The 21119-nt window shown below is 45.3% G+C and overlaps 2 protein-coding genes across 11 annotated transcripts in view; one reads left to right on the forward strand and one right to left on the reverse strand.

The window, feature by feature from the left end:
- Positions 1–682: 682 nt before the first annotated feature.
- Hspa5 (heat shock protein family A (Hsp70) member 5) lies at positions 683–5697 on the reverse strand. Its single transcript, XM_048342674.1, has 9 exons — positions 5603–5697; positions 5295–5518; positions 4924–5155; positions 4255–4392; positions 3647–3759; positions 3166–3556; positions 2804–3041; positions 2042–2209; positions 683–1585 (listed from the first exon to the last, which is right to left on the reverse strand). Exons 2-9 carry the CDS (start codon positions 5417–5419, stop codon positions 1023–1025), a joined length of 1968 nt encoding a protein of 655 aa, XP_048198631.1. The 5' UTR covers positions 5420–5518; positions 5603–5697; the 3' UTR covers positions 683–1022.
- Positions 5698–6741: 1044 nt separating this feature from the next.
- Positions 6742–21119, forward strand: part of Gapvd1 (GTPase activating protein and VPS9 domains 1) — a 90860-nt gene continuing 76482 nt past the window's right edge. For 8 of the 10 annotated variants that reach the window (XM_048342582.1, XM_048342625.1, XM_048342605.1 and 5 more), the window contains exon 1: positions 14041–14181. The gene's annotated coding sequence lies outside the window, so the exon portion shown is untranslated. Of the gene's footprint in view, positions 6847–14040; positions 14182–18429; positions 18542–21119 lie in introns of those variants that run through there. The other 2 variants (XM_048342590.1, XM_048342598.1) reach the window with 2 other exon arrangements.

Raw genomic sequence — 21119 nt, forward strand, 5'->3', positions numbered from 1 at the left:
TTAAATAACCATCCCCCCCCCCCCCCAAAAAAAAAAAGGCCAAAGGCAGCTCTAGAAACGGAAACTTTTTTTGGCCAGTCCTGGGCCTTGGACTCAGGGCCTGACCACTGTCCCTGGCTTCTTTTTGCTCAAGGCTAGCTCTGCCACTTGAGCCACAGTGCCACTTCTGGCCATTTTCTGTATATGTGGTGCTGGGGAATTGAACCCAGGGCTTCATGTATACGAGGCAAACACTCTTGCCACTAGGCCATATCCCCAGCCCTGAAACATTTTTAATATGTTCAAGGAAACTGAATTGACTCTTGCCTGGAGACTCCCTCCACTTTTTTTTTGCCAGTCCTGGGGCTTGGACTCGGCCTGAGCACTGTCCCTGGCTTCTTTCTGCTTTCTTACTCTCTTGAGCCACAGCGCCACTTCTGGCTCTTTCTGTGGTATGTGGCGCTGAGGAACTGAATTAAGGACTTCATGTATGCAAGGCAAGCACTCTACTGCTAAGCCGCATTCCCAGCCCTCCCTCCAACTTGATTTCTCCAAGTTAGACCAATTCTCTATAAATAGCCAATAGCCCCCCCCCCCAAAATCTCCAACCCAATCCCTCCCCCCACAGGAGAATCTTAAATTTTACTTTTAAAAAAAAAACCCAGCTGGTTCTAATCACCTTTACACAAAAGTTAGACCAGTGTAAATAACAAACATTTATTGGTGTCACTTATGGTAGAAAAAAAGTTCCTACACAAGATGTGCATGACTGAACTGTTAAATAGAACATTTCTGAGGTGAACACTCTGACCCAGCTTTTTTACCCAGTTTTTAGATAGCCAATTCCTCCTTTCCCCCCACCCCAAGACATATGAGCAACTGCTAATGAAAAGCAGTAAACAGCCACTTGGGCTATAGCATTTTCAACTCCACTCTCAGGTGAAGATTCCAATTACATTCGAGACTTAAGTTCTCTCAATTTTCTCCTAACCAAAGTTCCTGAGTCCAGTATTTACAATATTACAACCCTAGCAGATCAGTGTCTACAATTCATCTTTTTCTGCTGTATCCTCTTCACCAGTTGGGGGAGGGCCTGCACTTCCATAGAGTTTGCTAATTATTGGCTGAACAATTTCTTCTAGTTCCTTCTTTTTAGCTTTGAAGTCTTCAATGTCAGCATCTTGGTGGCTTTCCAGCCATTCAATCTTTTCTTCTACAGCTTTTTCCATCGTTTCCTTATCTTCAGAGGAAAGTTTACCTCCCAGCTTTTCTTTATCTCCAATTTGATTCTTTAGAGAATAAGCATAGCTTTCCAACTCATTCCTAGTATCAATGCGCTCCTTGAGCTTTTTGTCTTCCTCAGCAAACTTCTCAGCATCATTGACCATCCTTTCAATCTCTTCAGGTGTCAAGCGATTCTGGTCATTGGTAATTGTGATCTTATTTTTGTTCCCTGTACCCTTGTCTTCAGCTGTCACCCGAAGAATACCATTCACATCTATTTCAAAGGTGACTTCAATCTGGGGCACCCCGCGGGGAGCAGGAGGAATTCCAGTCAGATCAAATGTACCCAGAAGGTGATTGTCTTTTGTCAGAGGTCGTTCACCTGAAAGAAACACACAGAAAAACTGTTAGTGACAAGTACTAGTATATCTAGAGGGCTGCATTTCAGTTTGTTAGAGCCTGGAGTGGGGCAAGGGCACCTTGTTCAACCTAAATGACTCAGTACTGGTCTACACTGTAGACCACGCAAGGGGGAGCAATTGTGTTACATTACTGTTATTTTTTGGCCAGTCCTGGGACTTGAACTCAGGGCCTGAACATTGTCCTTGGTTTCTTTCTGCTCTACCACTTGAGTCACAGTGCCACTTCTGGCCTTTTCTGTTTATGTGGTTCACAGGAATCGAACCGAGGGCTTCATGAATGCTAATACGCCACATTCCCAGCACCCCCTCCATTTTAAGAAAAGGAGTGCTTTTCCTAGCCATTTTAATACTGTATGTTAAGTCACAAGTCATGTTCTTTTAAAACATACTATGGTATTATTAACAAATGTAATTACCTTCATAGACCTTGATCGTAACAGTTGGCTGATTATCAGAAGCTGTCGAAAAGATCTGAGACTTCTTGGTGGGTACCACAGTGTTTCTTGGAATCAGTTTGGTCATGACACCTCCCACAGTTTCAATTCCAAGTGTAAGAGGACATACATCAAGCAGTACCAGGTCACCTGAAAAGGTAAATTAAGTTAAATTAAAGGTAAGTCAAGTTAAGTTCTAACTCAACAGAGCACTATCAAAAAAAAAATCTCCTCAGATACTAACATTATGTTCCCCACTTTGTCATTTGCTTTGTTTCCAAACAATTTTGAGGGAGAATGAAATCTCCTCAGATACTAACATTATGTTCCCCACTTTGTCATTTGCTTTGTTTCCAAACAATTTTGAGGGAGAATGAACTTATACTTAAGGTTTAAGACTGCCCTAGGTCTTGTCTTCACTAAACCTTTATTAGCTGTGTGACCTTGTTACTCATATTCTCGTTTCCTAGAGCCAAGAGCTAATTAAGCAACTGAGGCATTATGGAGGATGCTCTGACAGTGATCTACCTGTATTTTTTTTTTTTGCCAGTCCTAGGGCTTGAACTCAGGACCTGAGTACTGTCCCTGGCTTCTTTTTGCTCAAGGCTAGCACTCTACCTCTGGAGCCACAGTGCCACTTCAGGCTTTTTCTGTGTGTATGTGATGCTGAGAAATCAAACCCAGGGCTTTGTGCAGGCTAGGCAAGCACTCTACCACTAAGCCACATTCCCAGCCCCAACCTACCTGTGTCTTGATCACCAGAAAGTACACCAGCTTGGACAGCAGCACCATACGCCACAGCTTCATCTGGATTGATGCCTCGGGATGGCTCCTTGCCATTAAAGAACTCTTTCACCAGTTGTTGGATCTTTGGAATTCGAGTAGAGCCACCAACAAGAACAATTTCATCTATATCAGATTTCTTCAGATCAGAATCCTCCAACACCTTCTGCACAGGCTTCATGGTAGACCGGAACAGGTCCTAGAAAATAAGACATGATTAACTTGGTGACCATTATACTTACATGTCTAGGTATCCTCAATGCAGGTGTCCTAAATTCTAGACAACCTAGATCATTAGCGAAGCAAAACAACAAAGAGCTTACCATGTTCAGCTCTTCAAATTTGGCCCGAGTCAGGGTCTCAGAAAAGTCTTCTCCTTCAAAGAAGGACTCAATTTCAATTCTTGCTTGATGTTGAGAAGACAGGGCCCGTTTGGCCTTTTCTACTTCACGCCGGAGTTTCTGCACAGCTCTGTTGTCCTTCCTAACATCTTTGCCAGTCTTCTTTTTGTACAGCTTAATAAAGTGTTCCATAACACGCTGGTCAAAGTCTTCTCCACCCAGATGAGTATCTCCATTAGTGGCCACGACTTCAAAGACACCATTGTCAATGGTGAGAAGAGACACATCAAAGGTTCCGCCACCCAGGTCAAACACGAGGATGTTCTTCTCTCCCTCCCTCTTATCCAGACCATAGGCAATAGCAGCTGCTGTACTGTTAGAATAAAAGTAAAAGGCAAAACTTTATTTAGGTTCAAATTTCCTTTTTTGGGCAATATGCTATTATTTTTGCAACCACACTTACGGCTCATTGATGATCCTCATGACATTCAGTCCAGCAATAGTTCCAGCATCTTTGGTTGCTTGGCGTTGGGCATCATTAAAATAAGCTGGTACAGTGACAACTGCATGTGTAACCTAAAAGGATAAAAACAGGTAAGTGGGCTGTTCCATGGGTTAGCCATTACTGACACCATCACTTCAGTAACTAATCTAAGCCAGCTTACTGTAAGTATAGCATTTTTTTAATCCATGGAATTACAAACAGTAACACGTGAAAAGTGTAACACTTGTTCTGGCCTACAATAAAGCACTTAAATAACAATTAAATAAGCCTAACAAATATGGATGCTTGTCAGAGTCAAAACTGTTAAACCACTGAATGCATCTGTGATCACAATCTCTTTTTATTGTTGTTTTTGGCCCGTCCTGGGGCTTGAACTCAGGACCTGGGCACTGTCCCTGAGCTTTTGCTCAAGCACTCTACCACTTGACCCACCACACCACTTCTGGCATTTTCTGTTTATGTAGGAATCGAACCCAGGGCTTCATACATGCTAGGCAAACACTCTACTACCAAGCCAAATTCCCAGCCCAAGAAAACACTTAGAAATGGGTCTTAGAAGTGTTTACCTTCTTTCCCAAATAAGCCTCAGCAGTTTCTTTCATTTTAGTAAGAACCATGGCAGAAATTTCTTCTGGAGCAAATGTCTTGGTTTGTCCACCTCCAATATCAACTTGGATGTATGGTTTAGTTTTCTTTTCAACCACCTATTGTAAAGAATGGTTTAAGAGAATGATGACAGGAGTGATATCAATGAGGATGGGTAGTAATTACAAACTCACATGTACAACTAAAGATAAAAATAAAAATTTTTTTAAAGTATTTCATGAACAATTTTCAAACAGTTAAAGACCTCAATCCTTACAAGATCCACTTTCTCTCCTACAGTTTAGTTTGGTTTCTTTTGGTCCTTAGAGCTGAATATTGACTAAAAATACAGGCCTTACTGATTTCTTTACTTTTAGTCTGCTAATTCTACTATTGTGAGTAGATTATCTCATCTACTGTCTTATGACTTATACTGAAATTATAAAATAAACTACATGAAAAAGGCATACACCATGGCCCGTCGTTGTGGGGTTTTGTTTTTGGTAGTGCTGAGGTTAAAACCCAGTGTGTGTCTTGCCTGCCAGACATTCCTTTTCCCATCTGAATATTGCTTTCCAGTCACTTCCTTACCCTAAAATACTCCCACCAACCGACCCAAGCCAATCTGGCTGAGAAAAAGCCGGGCAGACCTTGAAAGGCAAGAACTTGATGTCCTGTTGCACTGAAGGGTCGTTCCAAGTGCGTCCGATGAGCCGCTTGGCGTCGAAGACCGTGTTCTCGGGGTTGGAAGTGAGCTGGTTCTTGGCCGCGTCGCCGATCAGACGCTCCCCTTCCGGAGTGAAGGCCACATAGGACGGCGTGATGCGGTTGCCTTGATCGTTGGCTATGATCTCCACGCGGCCGTTCTTGAAAACGCCAACGCTGTCGGCGGAAAAAGCCAACAGAAAAGGAATCAGCACCCACCACCTACCTCACTTCTCACGCCAAGCTGGGAGGCCACGCCCCGTTCTCCCCCCCACCCCCCGACCCCCTCCACCCTTTCGCTTCAAACCCCACTTACCAGGAATAGGTGGTCCCCAGATCGATGCCGACCACCGTGCCCACGTCCTCCTTCTTGTCCTCCTCCTCGGCCCGTGCCGCGCAAAGCAGCAGCAGCACCGAAGCCACCACCGGAGCGAGCTTCATCTTGCCGGTGTCGTCGGCCAGTCGGTTCAGCAAGCAATCAGGAAGTCGCAGTAAAGTCGGCAACAGGCCGCAGCACGGGAAGGCGATGAGGATTGCTATCTGAGAATGACAGAGGCCTGGGGTGAAGCCAAGAAAAGAAAGAGACCGGAGGCAGGCCCAGAAAAAGAAGGCCGCGGAGCTTACCTCTCACACAGATGTCTCCAACACACAACCAGGCTATGTTGTCTTGGCCAGAGTCGAGCGCGCCGTCGCCGACTCTACTTATATACCATCCCCCCAGCCCCGTCGTGGAGGCCTATGATTGGTGGAAGTACTTCTCGTTGGAGGCTACTGATTGGCTCAGGCTACCAAGCTGGCCACCGCCGATTCGAAGCGGCCTCCTCCGCAACTTGCGTCAGAGCTCCGCCCCTAGGGCGGACTCATTGGACACTGGTCGTTCTCAACGACCGCCCAGGAGGGGCGACATCCGCTCTGTGCTCTGGTTTTATTGGTTCAGCAGCTGCCTGTCCCTCTCCTGACCTTTCATCCCGGGGTAGCTTCCGCCGGTAACCGCTCCGGTACTTCCCTCGCGCTGAGCCCCACGGGACTGGAGCCTGTCTCCCGGCCCTGTTCCCTCAGGGTGGTGGGAACTGAGTCTCCCAAGCCTTTCGTTTACCTTATTGCTCGGCCTCCCCTCCCCACCTCCTTCTATCATCCCATCCCCAGCTGGAAGCGCCTTTTTTCTCCTCTCGCCTCCACTCTGGGTCGGATCACCTCTGTACGGATCACCTCCGGTCCTGGGATGCTGGAGTTTTTTAAAGGCCCATAGCCCAAGAGCTACGGCCTGAGCTGGGCTCCGAACCGCTGCGGATCGCGGCTGTTTCCTTGCCAGCCCTGTCCCCCTTTCACTCCCGCCCAGGTGTATTTTTGTCTCTTCCAAACCTGTAAAATGCGCCCATCCCCCTCCCCACCCTACCCCCCCTCCGCACACCCCTAAGTCCCTCGACAGGCCTAACGTTTTCCTCCAGACCCCGAGTCCCCTCCCCGTGGAGGTAGCCCCCTCCTGAGAATGCATCAATGCCAATCCTCGACTCTAGGCTGGATCCGGTTTTTCTGGCCTTAACTCCCTGCCCCCACCCCAGCCTCAGCTCAGTATTTCCTTTGTGGCACAGGTTGTCATTCACAATCCTTCCTGATCCCAATTTAGTGTCTATCTACCTGCACTTACAGGGGAAAGGTCTGATATGCTAAAGCATTTGACACACAAAAGACATCTTGGCAATGCCTTACTAGTGTATGTATTGTTGACAAAACTACACATTACAGCAGCTAGCTTTTACATTTATTTTGTGCCCTTTACAGTTCAATCCCTGGTGAGCACTTCCCATTTGTCAGATGAGAACACTGAGACCCAAAGAGATGGAGTAACTAGAATCATCATTGACCTGGTGAGTGATGGAGTTAGAACTGATATCCAGGTCAGGTGGTTTTGTTGTTGTTGTTGTTTGCCAAACTGGTTTGAATCTGAGCCACATCCAAACAGTAGTCCTATTAAGTGTATTCTTTATATTCGTGGGTATCACAGTGTCTAAATACTACTGAAACATCTTACACACAGTTCATTGGTGTGGTGAGCCTATGAGTCAGCATTGAAGAATTTTCTTTTCTCCTTGAGGGCTCCACTGGTGACTCAGTTTAATGCATTCTTATCATAGAGGTTGCATCATGTCTTTCACTGGTGCTTGTAATACTGAGGCAATATGGATACTGCTTTGACTTGCATCAGTCCATATCTATACAGAAGTGAATATTTGGGTATATTATAGTCATTTCCAGCAGACTTTCTGTATATGTCACAGTCTACTTCCATTAAAACACAATACTCGGCTGGGAATATGGCCTACTGGCAAGAGTGCTTGCCTCGTATACATGAAGCCCTGGGTTGGATTCCCCAACACCACATATATAGAAAACAGCCAGAAGTGGCGCCATGGCTCAAGTGGCAGAGTGCTAGCCTTGAGCAAAAAGAAGCCAGGGACAGTGCTTAGGCCCTGAGTTCAAGCCCCAGGACTGGCAAAAAGAAAAAAAAAAGTGTTGAACAGTCAAGGACAACCAAGAGCAAGTATTCTCCAGAGCAAAACTTTCCTGGAGCTAAACGACGTAAGACAAGCCTACAATTTAAAGAATATCACCTCTACAGTGCTTGCCCAGAACACAGATGCAGATAAAAGAAACTCCTATATGACCTCTAGAGTTCTTGGAACTAGGTGAGAATTCTCCATTATCTGTTAACATGCCAACATGGTGATGAGGACAAGCTGGCACTACTTAGATCCAGTATTCATATTTCAAGAGTTTCTCGGATTGGGCATTTAGTTCAGTGGAAGAACACTTTCCTGACAAGTACAAGGCCTTAAATTCAATCTGCAGCTCTGAAAAAAAAAACAAAACCAGATTTGTTTGCCTTGGTTGGCTTCAAATCACAGCTTAGAACCAAGACCCTCAGATGTCAACTTCCTGAGTAGGTAGGATTACAGGATTACAGGATTGCCTGCTGTCAGCAGCAAATGTTTTTAAAAGTGGTATATTTTGTCAGTGGAGATGAGTATCTCATAGGCTTTCCTGCCCAAACTGGCTTTGAACTGCGATCTTCAGATCTCAGCCTCTTTTTTCTTTTCTTTTCTTTTTTTTTTTTTTTGCCAGTCCTGGGGCTTGAACTCAGGGCCTGGGCACTGTCCCTGAGTTTTGTTTTGGTTTTTTTCCCCTCAGGGCTAGCACTCCTTACTACTTGAGCCACAGCGTCACTTCCAGCTTTTTCTGTTTATGTGGTACTAAGGAATCAAACCCAGGACTTCATGCATATTAGGCAAGCACTCTACCACTAAACCACATTCTTGTATAGTTAGGATTACAGGCATGAGCCACTCACACCCACCTTTTCTTCTTCTTTTTGCTAGTCCTGGGGCTTGGACTCAGGGCCTGAGCACTGTCCCTGGCTTCTTTTTGCTCAAGGCTAGCACTCTAGCCCTTGAGCCACAGCACCACTTCTGGCCTTTTCTATATATGTGGTGCTGAGGAATCAAACCCAGGGCTTCATGTGCATGAGGCAAGCATTCTACTACTAGGCCATATTCTCAGCCTTTTTTTCTTTTTCTTTTGAGATAGGGTGTTAGCCAGGATTGATGTTCAAAGCTAGCCCAGGCTGGAAAGTCCATGAGACTCATCTGCAATTAACCACTCGAAAATGGGAGTGGAGCTTTGGCTCAAAGTGGTAGAACACTAGCCTTGAGCAAAAACGCTTATTGACAGCACTCTGGCCCTGATTTCAAGACCCACATTAGACAAAAAAACAAAAAGGTTTTGTTAGGTTGTCTGGGCTTCTTCAAAACTGTTTTCCTCCTATCTCCAATAAATGACTCAGCCTTCTGAGTGCTAGCATTATAGACATGTACCCACTTAGCATATTGTATATGATTTTTTTTCATACTGAAGTTTGAATTCAGGTCCTTGAATATGCTAGGCAAGCACTTTACTTCTTGAGCCACACCTCCAGTTCCATTATATACTTTTTTTTTCTGGTCCTGGGGCTTGAACTCAGGCCTAGGCTCTGTCTTTGAGCCTCTGTGTGCTCAGAGCTAGTGCTCTTTGACTTGAGCTACAGCACCACTTCCAGTTTTTTCTGTTTATGTGGTACTAAGGAATCGAACCCAGGGCTTCATGCATGCTAGGCAAGTACTCTACCACTAAGCCACATTCCCAGACCCATTATACACATTTTGTATGTGATGGGCTTGAATATAGGGCCTCATGCTCTGACTTGGATTTCTTTCTCTCTCTCTCTCTCTCTCCCTCTCTCCCTGTCTTTTGCTGGTTATTTTAGAGACAGTCTTATGGACTTTTTGGCCCAGGATCAAACAGCGATCCTCCATATATTTAACCTCTTGAGCAGCTAGGATTATAGGAATGAGCCACAGGTACCTGGCTCTCTTGTATACATTTTTAAAGGACAAGAATAGATTCCTGCTGGGCATAGGAGCTACGTGCCTATATTCCCAGCACTTGGGAGACCAAGGTAGTAGAATCAAAAGTTGCAATCTAGACATAGACTCTATGTCAAAAACTTCCCCAAGACAGGTACATTTGAAGTAGGATGTCATGAAAAACAGCCTTCAAATTCAAAAGAGGAAATAGACTGGATATCTCTAATCACTCATTAAGAATAAAGCCAGATACTGGTAACTCACACCTATAATCTCAGCTACTCTGGAGGCTGAGATCCAGAGGATTACGGTTTATGGCCAGTCTGAGCAGAAAAATCAACAAGACCCCATATCCAAAATAATCAGCATAATTCTGGGCTGCATGCTTGACTGAGGTGGTGGAATACCAGTCAATCAGGCAAACTGACCATGTTTTATACTGTGAGTTCAAATCTTAGTACCACCCAAAACTATTTCTAGGTAGCAAGTCTGGTGCCAGAGAAACTACAGATTGGCATCTCTAACTTCAAGGTATACTATTTAGTTGATTCTAAGAAAGATTTTATCTCATCAGTTAATATCTTTGATTCAAAATAATGGTGAAGTTTGAGATACTTTGACAAACTTGGTAATAAAGTATTTTGTCTAAAACACTTTTTAGCAGCCCCTGAAATTACCTGGAATAAATATTTTTAGCTTACTTCTAAAACCAGGCAGGAACACATATACTCATGCATACCAAAGGAGAACTTTTGTTTTTGTTTTTAGTTTTTGCTGGTTCTTGGGCTTGAATTTGGGGCCTGAGCACTCTTCCTGAGCCTCTTTGTGCCCAAGGCTAGTGCTCTACCACTTGAGCCAGAGTGCCACTTTCAGCTTGCGCTGAGTAGTTTATTGGAATCTCACAGACTTTCCTGCTTGAGCTGGTTTCACACTGAGATCCTTAAATTTCATCTTCCTGAGTAGCTAGTATTACAGGTGTGAGCCACCAGCACCTGTCAAGGAGATGTGTGTGTGTGTGTGTGTGTGTGTGTGTGTATGAAAATATGGGGCTTTTTCACTCAGGGCTGATACTCTACCTCTTGAGTCACAGCTCCACTTCTGAGCTAGGATTACAGGCATGAGTCACCAGCACATGGCTTTTTTTTTTTTTTTTTTTTTTTTTTCCATTTGTGGGGCTTGAACTCAGGGGCTGGGCACTGTACCACTTTGAATCACAGCACCACTTCTAGTTTTCTAGTGGTTACTTGGAGATAGGCGTCTCATGGACTTTCCTGTCCAGGCTGGCTTTGAACCATGATCCTCAGATCACAGCCTCCTGAGAGTAGGATTACAGGGGTGAGCCATCAGCACCTGGCTTTTAAAAGACTTAATTTATATATATTTGTTGTACAAGAATGGGGATGTTCACTTTTTTACTGTCATACATATATACAACGTACTCTGGTCATATTTACCTCCTCCATTTCATTCTCTCTTCCCTCTCTCCCTTTCTTAAAACAATTTCAAAGTTTTCATTGTTATCCTTGATACTTGCCTATAAACTGCTCCAGCTTTTATACCCTACCCCCCAACATAGCCTGCTTTACTTTCCTGTGACTCATTTTTTTCAGCACATCTAAATGGTACAAAGGGGTTTCACCATGGTCATTCGTACATGCATATATATATATATGTATATATTTATATATACATTTTCCAAATAAATTTGCCCTGCAATTCTGAGTCAGGGAAGTTGAACAGAGACAATGAAGTAGGGACCCTGGGGAACTGAGCCTCATCAAGAGCAGTGTAGCTGGGTGCCAGTGGCTCACACCTGTAATCCTAGCTACTCAGGAGGTTGAAATCTGAGGATTGCAGTTAGAAGCCACCCTGGATAGGAAAGTCCATGAGACTTTAATCTCCAATTAGACACAGAAAGACCAGAAGTAGACCTGTGACTCACGTAGTAGATCACTAGTCTTGAGCACAAAAGCTCAAGGACAATGCTCAGAGGCCCAGAGTTCAAGTCCCAGATGGGCCAAAGAAAAAAAAAAGAAAAAGAAATTTTATGACAATGGACACGTTACTTTATATTCTGTATGTCAGGTGGAAAATAAAGGGCTATAGACAGTTCACTGTTTATCCCCCTTATTTAAAAAACAAGAATAAAAGCCTACATTATTTTGATAAGATTTTGTTATTTTATTTTTGCTTTTATTAAGGCTTGATCTCAGGGTCTTGCTCTTGTTAGACAAGGACACTACCACTTGAGTCCTGCCCTAGCTTTTTTTTGCTTTCGCTTGGTTTTCAGTGGGGGTCTCATGCTTTTTTCCATGTGGCTTCAGGCCTTCATCTTCCTGTCTCCTTCCTATCTCTGCCTCCTAAGTAGTTGGAATTACTGGCATGTACAACCATGCCTAGCCCCCAAATTTTCACTTTTTGAGGTTACATTCTCGAGTATAATACCTATTTCATATTCTTCAAGAATCACTGTTGGGGGCTGGGAATATGGCCTAGTGGCAAGAGTGCTTGCCTCGAATACATGAAGCCCTGGGTTCGATACCCCAGCACCCCATGTATAGAAAATGGCCAGAAGTGGCGCTGTGGCTCAAGTGGCAGAGTGCTAGCCTTGAGCAAAAAGAAGCCAGGGACAGTGCTCTGGCCCTGAGTCCAAGGCCCAGGACTGGCCAAAACAAAACACAACAAAACAAAACAAAAAAAAGAATCACTGTTGGGGTGATCTGCATTGTACTACTTGGGTATACCAAGTATTAGTAGGTGATAGAATAGTTCTCAGGTCTCTTTTCCCCTACCACCCATCCTGAAGTTGCTTCAGGATCCTTTTGCAACTTTAGAGGCCTTTCATTTCCATCCTTTCTGAACTGTGTGCTGTCCATCCAGAGTATTCAGTGTTCCCGAGCCCACTGTGAATATGTTCCTTTTGCTCAGGCTGCATTTTTCCTTATCCATGTACAAGTGCTTTCTACATCTTGAAATCCACCTATTAATTCCCAGTTGTCACCTCCTCCATAAAGATCATGGCTTGTCAGTTTGATGGGGCTGCTTTCTCTGGCAATCACATAGCACTTTGTACCTTAGTTCATTATTATAATCTTAATCTGTGGGAGTTTCTCTTCACCTTAGATTGTAAATTGTATCTTGATGACTTTTTTTCATCTCCTTAGTGCTTCCTATAATGCAATAGAGCTGATAGCAATAACTCCTGAGCAGCTACTAGAAAATACTACTGTGGTAATAAAATGAGGCAATATAAAGGGAGCTAGCTCACATTCGAAATAGGAAATTATTATTACTACTATTATTTTGCCAGTCCTGGGGCTTGAACTCAGAGCCTGGGCACTGTCCCCTAAGCATCTTTTGCTCAAGGCTACCATTGTACTGTTTGAGCCACAGCACCACTTCCAGTCTTTTCTGTTTATGTGGTACTAAGGAACTGAATCCAGGGCTTTACGCATGCAGGGAAGCACTCTACCATTAAGCCACATTCTCAGCCCAGGAAATCATTTTATCATTACTGTTTTCCTGTGAACACTCCCAGTGTTCCAGGACATAATGATTGCTTGCTTGCTTTTTTTTTTTGGGGGGGGGGGGAGGCAGTCCTGGGGCTTGATTGAACTCAGGGCCTGGACACTGTCCCTGAGCTTCTTCGTGTGCAAGGCTAGCACTCTACCACTTGAGCAACAGCACCACTTGCAGCTTTTTCTGTTTATGTGGTGCTGAGAAATGAGGGCTTCATGCATGCTGGGCAAGTCCTCTACCACTAAGCCACATTCCCAGTCTGCTTTTTTGGGGGGCGGGGGGGGGGGCACTACTGAGCCTTGAACTCAGGGTCTAAAGCTCTTAGCATTTTCTGCTCCAGGCTGGCCCTCTCCCACTTGAGCCATGTCTCCCTTTCTGGCATTTTGCTAGCTAATTGGAGCCTTGGGATTTTTCTACTTAGTAGCTATGACTAACAAGCATGAGCCACTGGCGCCTGGATTAAAAAAAAAAAAAATATATATATATATATTTTAAGGCTGTCAAGTAGGAAACAGTCTCTGTTGCTTTGAGCAGCCTAACTACTACCAGCAATGGAAGAAGAAAAGGGGAAGCAGATTTCCCGCTAGCAGGAGGCGGGACTCCGGGACCCTTGGGGGGCTGCCCAGCGGCGGAGCGGGGTGGATGCCGAAGTTGGGGGACCTCCAGCCAGGGCGGAAGTGGCACCCACGACCTTTTGAAAGGCGCCCCGTCCCGTGAAGGTTTGTACCTCCCAACATACCGAGTTATTTTAATTATTAGGTACAGCGTCAAGTTTACAGTCAGTATCATTTGATAGGATGAAAGGGTGGAAACCAGGTTTAAGACTGAAAATCGACACCGCACCCAAACCAGTTAACCGACCGGGGTCGGGGAGTCGCGGGAGGGGGGGGGGGTCGCGCGCGGGTGACTCCCCGGGACGAGTCTCAATTCTCATCTTACAGATCACTGCTCCGGCGGTTTTCCACGCGCAGCACCGCCGAGGGCGGAGCCGCCCCCCACCTCCCTCGCCCTGGTCCGGGAAGCGGCCGCAGACTCGCCGCCCGGAACTCGAGGGCCGCCGCCCGCCGCCCGCCGGACCACCGATCCCAGGGGCCCCCGCGGCACTGCGCAGGCGCACTGGTGTGGCGGCAGCGCCGCCGCAGGACGCAGGGGAGCCGAGCGGCGAGCGACGGCGGTGGTGGCAGCGGCGGCCGTGGCAGTTCGCGGCGAGGGCGACGGGCTCCGAGGCCGAGCGGCTGGCTGTCCAGGTGGATCTCGGCGCCTCTCCTCCCCATGCGCCCGTTGGTGAGTGAGCGTCCCGGATCAGCCCGCGAGGAGTGCGCGACTCGGAGCCCGGCAGCCCCAGCAGCCCCGGCAGCCCCGGCCTAGGGCCGCAGCCTCCTACCTTCGACCGCTGCCCTGCCCCGGGCAGCCGACCCCCGGGTCCCGGGCCCTCCGCGCGCGCCGGCCGAGGGGTGGGTCTCACGGTTAGGCTGGGTGTTGCGGGGGGGGGGGGGGAGGTGTGGCAGCGCGCAGGGTCCGGGCGGCCCGGCCTGGGAGGGAGGGGGCTCGTGGTGGGGCGGGGAGTGGAGGGGGACGCGCGGCCGCGGGCGGCGTCGGCGGGGGCGACGGCCGAGTCCCCAGCAGGTGGGAAGGGTGCGGCCGGCGGGTAGCCGCGGAACGTCTTCCGAGGGCCGCGGGTGGAGGCACTGGGAATGCGGTGCTCCGGGAATCCTGACAAGCTGGATCCACGAGTGTGGCCCGGCCCACCCAGCTCAGACGTGCGCTGCTCCGCGCGGCGCCGCTCTCCCCGCTGCCGGAGGGCCGCGGGTGGAGAGACCAAGGGTCGTGTCCGTTTCTTTCTCCTCAACTTTACCTTTTATTGCCTGCCAGAATTGTAATGGGTGCTAGCCCGGCAAGCCGTCACATGGAAACAAACCAGACTCTAGGTATAATTATGCATTAACAACAGGGACACATAGTGACAGGTTAAGGTGAGAACCAGACGAAAGGAAAAATCTTTTTATTTTAAAAAATTGATAAAGGTTGGAGGCACGACTCAAGTGTTAGAGTACCTGCCTAGCAAGAGCAAGGCCTAGCTTTGAAACCATATCGCTACCCCCAAATAACAACAAAAAACCCACCTAACGCTATAATCTTCACGAGTCCGGAAGAAGAAATCTAGAGGTTCTAGACTGCATCTTCAAAAAGATGAGTTGAACCTGTGGCTCACTGGTAGAACGGTCGCCTAGGAATCTCAGGGCCCTGAATTCAAACCCCTGCATGCAACAACAGAGAGCTTTCTCTCTTTTCTTTTTGCCAGGCTTGAACTCAGGGCCCCGGGCACCGTCTCTGGCTTCCTTTTTCTCAAGGCTTGCACACTACCACTTGAGTCACAGCACCACTTTCAGCTTTTTCTGTGTATGTGGAACTGAGGAATCGATCTCAGGGCTTCATGCATGCTAGGCAAGCACTCTACTACCAAGCCACATTCCCAGCCCAAAGGTTTTTCTTCTTTGTGTGTGCATGTACATGCTGGTACTGGAGTTTGAGTTAGGGCCTGGAACTGTTTGTTGCTCAGCTTTTTCACTCAGGGCTACTAGCACTTTGCCACTTGAATTACACTTCCACTTCTGACTTTTTTTTTTTTTTTTTTTTTGCTAGTCCTGGGGCTTGATCTCAGCGCCTGGGCACTGTCCTTGGCTTCCTTTTTCTCAAGACTTGAACACTACCACTTGAGTCACAGCACCACTTGTGGCTTTTCTTGTGTATGTGGTGCTGAGGAATTGAACCCAGGGCTTCATGCATGCTAGGCAAGCACTCTACTGCTAAGCCACATTCCCAGCTCCAACACTTCTTAATTTTTGCTGGCTAATTGGAGATGAAAGTCTTGCAGTTTTGTCTGCCTGGACTGGCTTCACACCATGATCTTCAGATCCCAGCTTCTTAAGTAGTGAAGGATTATACATGTGAACCAGGGTGCCCAGCTGCCTTTGTCCTTTTTTGTTCCCTGCTCTTTTATTTAGTTTATAACATATCTGTTTACTATTTTAGACTTTTCCCTTATATGTCAGCTGTATGACAGTAGGGACTTTGTTTTCATTACCGAACTGTAGTAATGACTGGCACATAATAGGTGCTGAGTAAATAAATTTTTCCTAAATAAATAAGCTAATTTATAAGCCACTATATTTTTTATTTCTAGGAATAAAACTCATTTTGGGGGTTTTGTTTTTTGTTCCAGTTCTGGGGATTTGACTTGAGTGCCAGGGCGCTGTCCCTGAGATATTTTTGCTCTTTGCTAGTACTCTACCACTTAAGTCACAACTCCACTTCTGGCTTTTTGCTGGTTAATTGGAGCTAACAGTCTTACAGACTTTCCTGCTGGAGATAGCTTTGAACTGTGAACCTCAGATCTCAGCCTCCTGAGCAGCTAGGATTATAGGCATGAGCCACCAGCATCTGGCTCGCCTTTTTAAGTCTTACAAAATAGTTGTACTGGAACCTTTTCATCTTGTATTTTTTAAAGTTAGGAAATGATTCCCCAAATGCTGTATAGAGCTTTTATGGGCATTTGGTTTTTTTATGGAGAGTTCTTATTCTTAGAACATGATGCCATGTACATTTGGTTAACTTTCTGTGATGTAATGAAAGGAAGTGAATATTCTTGCTTTTTTTCAGTGTTTTGATTATGAAGATGGTGTTTTAATATGCAGCCCTCACTAATCTTAAACTTAATGATCTTTGAGTCCCAGTTTTCACCCAATACCGATGCGTTATTTCTTTTTGGTGTTTGTTTTGGGTTTTTTTTTGTCAGTCCTGGGGCTTGAACTCAGGGCCTGAGCACTGTCCCTGGCTTCTTTTTGCTCAAGGCTAGCACTCTGCCACTTGCGTCACAGCACCACGTCTGGCCTATTCTATATATGTGGTGCTGAGGAATCGAACCCAGGGCTTCATGTATACAAGGCAAGCACTCTTATCACCAGGCCATATTCCCAGCCCCTGCATTATTTCTTAATTACTCTCTTATTCTATATGTTCAGGGCCATAGATTTTCCTCTGTCAAAAAGAAAATAAAATTTAAAAGGGACATTAGTGCTAGTTTTATCATTTAATTACAACCAGTGTAATTATCAAAATGAAAATTGGAATAAATGATGCAGCACTTTTCACATTAGATTGGTTAAAATGTTTTAAATGTCTGAAAATAATTAGTGAGTATGTGGCAAAAATGATAATTTTAGAAGGTGCTAGTAGAGTATAAATTATAAATTAGTACAGGTACTATTGGAGATAGTGTTTGCAGTTCCTATTAAAAGTGAAAATGGTCTGTTCGTACTTTATGATTTCACAGTGTATGTAAAGGAATGAAAATGACAGATGGTAACAAAGGGGATCGTATCTGCATTTTCTTTTTTTAAGGACTAGAAGTAACTATGACAATGTTAACAGTTATTTCTGGAAAGTAGAATCCAAGTGCTAAGTTATTCCTTATACCTTTTCCTTTCCTTATTTTCTACTATTGATTTTGATGCTCTGTAATACATAAACTTTCAATTTATTTATTTCACCAGTCCTGGGGCTTGAACTCAGTGTCTGGGTTCTCCCTGAACTTCTTTTTGCTCTGGGCTAATGCTCTACCACGTGAGCCACAGCACCACTTCTGGCTTTTTCTGAATGGTTTGTTTGAGATAAGAGTCTCATGGGGACTTTTCTGCTTGGGCTGGCTTTGAACTTTGATCCTCAGATCTCAGCCTACTGAGTAACTAGGATTACAGGCATGAGCCACTGGCATCCGGCTGCCTATCTAAAGGTCAAAATACTGTTGCTAACAGGGACGTGAGGGGCCAGGGAATGCAGTGAGAAAGGGACGGTATTTGAATGGGACCTTGTCTCATTGACGTGTGTACCTGTAAGGATATTGTAGAAACCTCCAGGTAGAGGAAACAGCTTGAACAAAGACAAAGCCAGAGGAATCTACTGAGTGGGAAGACATTTGGGTCTTGGAGGGGCTAGTGTGCTAGGTACATGAAAGGGACCAACTATGGGAATGATTATAAAGGTAGTTTGAGATGAAAAAAGACAACACTCTGAGATGCTTAGCTTTTCTTTCCATTATAACCATGAATTCATTGTGGAACAGTGAGGGACATATCATTTGCCTCACTTGCATTAGTACCTTCCAAGAGCTCCTTACAGTGAATTCACTGCTCACAAGGGACCCCAAGTTAGTATACTTAGGAAGAACCAGAAGGACAGTATAGAGGAATGAAGAATACTGGCTTTTTTGTCCAGTGAAGCTGCATTTGACTCCTTCATTCTGCATGCTACCTAAATGATTAGGTTGTGAGTTACCTGACTATCCTGAAACATCTCTTCCTCTCCAATGTAGCATACATGATATGTATATCGGTCCTCTAGTAACACTGTAGGAAGAATATGAAGAACATGACTTTCACTCAGTGGTATTAGAGATGGTACTCTTTCTCTAAAGCTACTTGCATTCTTTTCACCTTGTACTGCATCCAGACTTGAAAACAAGTCCTCTTTTGGTGCCTTCTGGGCCACTGATAGTAACAACACCTCTCATGTCACCCAGCTGGCTCAACCAAGGTTTGTGAACTGCTCTCCAGAAGATGGCACACAGCACTTACCACTTTACAAGGTACTACACTTGGTAGTACAATTCCGGAAATTGTGACAGTATGTATTAACTTTTTTTGTTAAAGGTAACGATGTGAAATCGATTACTCTTTAAATGTACTATTCTGCAGCTTATTTAATTGAAAAAAATTAACCTTAGTTAGGTTCCAGTGACTCAGGCTTGTAATCCTAGCTATTTAGGAGGCTGAGATCTTAGGATAGTGGTTTGAAGTACAGGCAGGAAAGTCTGTGAGAATTTTATCTCCAATTAATCACGAAAAAGCCAGAAGTGGAGCTGTGGCTCATGTACTACAGTGACAGCCTTGAGCAAATAAAGCTCAAAGACAGTGTCCAGGCCTTGAGTTCAAGTCTCAGGATCAGTGCATATACACGTGTACACACACACACACACACACACACACACACACAACTTTTTTTTTTGCCAGTCCTGGGCCTTGGACTCGGGGCCTGAGCGCTATCCTGGGCTTCTTTTTGCTCAAGGCTAGCACTCTACCACTTGAGCCACAGCGCCACTTCTGGCCATTTTTTTCTATATATGTGGTACTGGGCAATCGAACCCAGGGCTTCATGTATATGAGGCAAGCACTCTTGCCATTAGGCCATATTCCCAGCCACACACACATTACTTTAATCTTTGTAGGAGGTGTTTTTGTTGTTGTTTTATATTTTGGCTTTGTGCCAGTATTGGGGCTTGAATTCAGGGCCCTTAATTTCTTTTTGCTCAAGGCCAGCCCTCTGCTACTTGAGCTACACTTCCACTGCCAGCTTCATGATAGTTAATTGGAGGTAAGAACTTCTTGGACTTTCCTGCCCAGGCTAGCTTCAAACTGAATTACAGGCATGAGTCATCTTTGGTGCCTAGCTTGTAGAGTTGTTTTGTGTGTGTGTGTGCGCGTGCGCGTGCGGGTAAGTCCTAGGGCTTGTACTCATGGCCTGGGTGCTATCCTTGAGCTTCTTTTGCTCAAGACTAGAGCTCTACTGCTTGACACAGTGCTGCTTCAGGCTTTGTTTTGTGTGTGTGTGTGTGCGGGGGGGGGGGGGGCGGTAGTTTATTGGAAACACATGTAAGAGTCTCACAAACTTTCCTGTCCAGGTTGGTTTTGAACTGTGATCTCATCCTATTGAGCAGCTAGGATTAGAGGTGTGAGTCACTAGTGCCCAGCTTTGTAAAAGTTTTAAGAGGGAAAGCAAGTGCATTGTGATAGTTAAGACACTGTTATATTCATTTTATTTTATTTTATTGAGGCAGCCTTTTTTTTTTTGCTAGGCCTGGGGCTTGAACTCAGGGCCTGGGCACTGTCTCTGAGCTCTTCAGCTCACAGCTAGTGTTCTGCCACTTGAGTTACAGCACCACTTCTTGATTTCTAGTAGTTGATTGGAGATGAGTCTCATAGGGACTGGGAATATGGCCTAGTGGCAAGAGTACTTGCCTCGTATACATGAAGCCCTGGGTTTGATTCCCCTGCACCACATATATAGAAAATGGCCAGAAGTGGCGCTGTGGTTCAAGTGGCAGAGTGCTAGCCTTGAGCAAAAAGAAGCCTGGGACAGTGCTCAGGCCCTGAATCCAAGGCCCAGGAGTGGCAAAAAAAAAAAGAGTCTCATAGACTTTCCTGCCTAGACTGGCTTTGAACTGCCATCCTCAGATCTCAGCCTCCTGAGTAGCTAGGATTACAGGCATGAGCCACCTGTACATGTTTTGTTTTGTTTGCCAGTCCTGGGGCTTATTTTGTTTTGTTTTTTGCCAGTCCTGGGGCTTGAACTCAGGACCTGAGCACTGTCCTTGGCTTCTTTTTGCTCAAGGATAGCACTCTACCACTTGAGCCACAGCACCACTTCTGGCTTTTTTCTCTGTATGGGGTACTGAGGAATCGAACCCAGGGCTTCATGTATGCGAGGCAAGTACTCCACCATTAAGACATATTCCCAGCCCTAAACTGTAGTTTTTCTATAAGAAAGTTTAAAAGAAGAAAAGTAGTCGAGGTATATCACTTGTTCTACTTTTCCCAGTATCAGAGTCACAGAGTGTCCTATAAAATAATTAATAGTCATCGTCTTCTTCCTTTTCCTGCTCTTCTGGACAGGCTGTTCTCAAATTTGTATACGCAAGGGATTCTCCTCAGCTGGGAAACGTGGTGTGCTTTTTTATTTATTTATTTTAGCAAATACTCTACCATTGAGCCATATTAGCTGATGGAATACATAGATGTTCTTTTAAAAAGCTTTTAGGACTTAGACTAAAGTAATCTATTTTTTGTTGTTGTTGTTTGTTTTTTGCCAGTCCTGGGGCTTGAACTCAGGGCCTGAGCACTGTCCCTGGCTTTTATTTTTTAACTCAAGGCTAGCACTCTACCACTTGAGCCACTTCTGGCTTTTTCTATATATGTGGTGCTGAGGAATCGAACCCAGGGCTTCATGTATACGAGGCGAGCACTTTACCACTAGGCCATATCCCAGCCCCAGTAATCTATTTTTTGAGTCATTCTGAACTACTTTTTATTCATAAAATGCATTAGATCTAAGAGTCATAGCACCCAAGATAGATCATAAAATGTTTATAAATATGGATTTCTATTCCA

Source organism: Perognathus longimembris, chromosome 1, assembly GCF_023159225.1.
Source record: "Perognathus longimembris pacificus isolate PPM17 chromosome 1, ASM2315922v1, whole genome shotgun sequence".
In the NCBI taxonomy this organism is placed as follows: domain Eukaryota; kingdom Metazoa; phylum Chordata; class Mammalia; order Rodentia; family Heteromyidae; genus Perognathus; species Perognathus longimembris.

What these genes read in the sequence shown, in the direction of transcription:
- Hspa5 (XM_048342674.1), bottom strand. Translation starts at nt 5,419, where the DNA reads ATGAAGCTCGCTCCGGTGGTGGCTTCGGTGCTGCTGCTGCTTTGCGCG. An exon ending in AGGCTTATTTGGGAAAGAAG is followed by an intron (nt 3,760 to 4,254) that starts GTAAACACTTCT and finishes TTATCCTTTTAG; the next exon opens with GTTACACATGCAGTTGTCAC. An exon ending in TACGATCAAGGTCTATGAAG is followed by an intron (nt 1,586 to 2,041) that starts GTAATTACATTT and finishes TGTTTCTTTCAG; the next exon opens with GTGAACGACCTCTGACAAAA.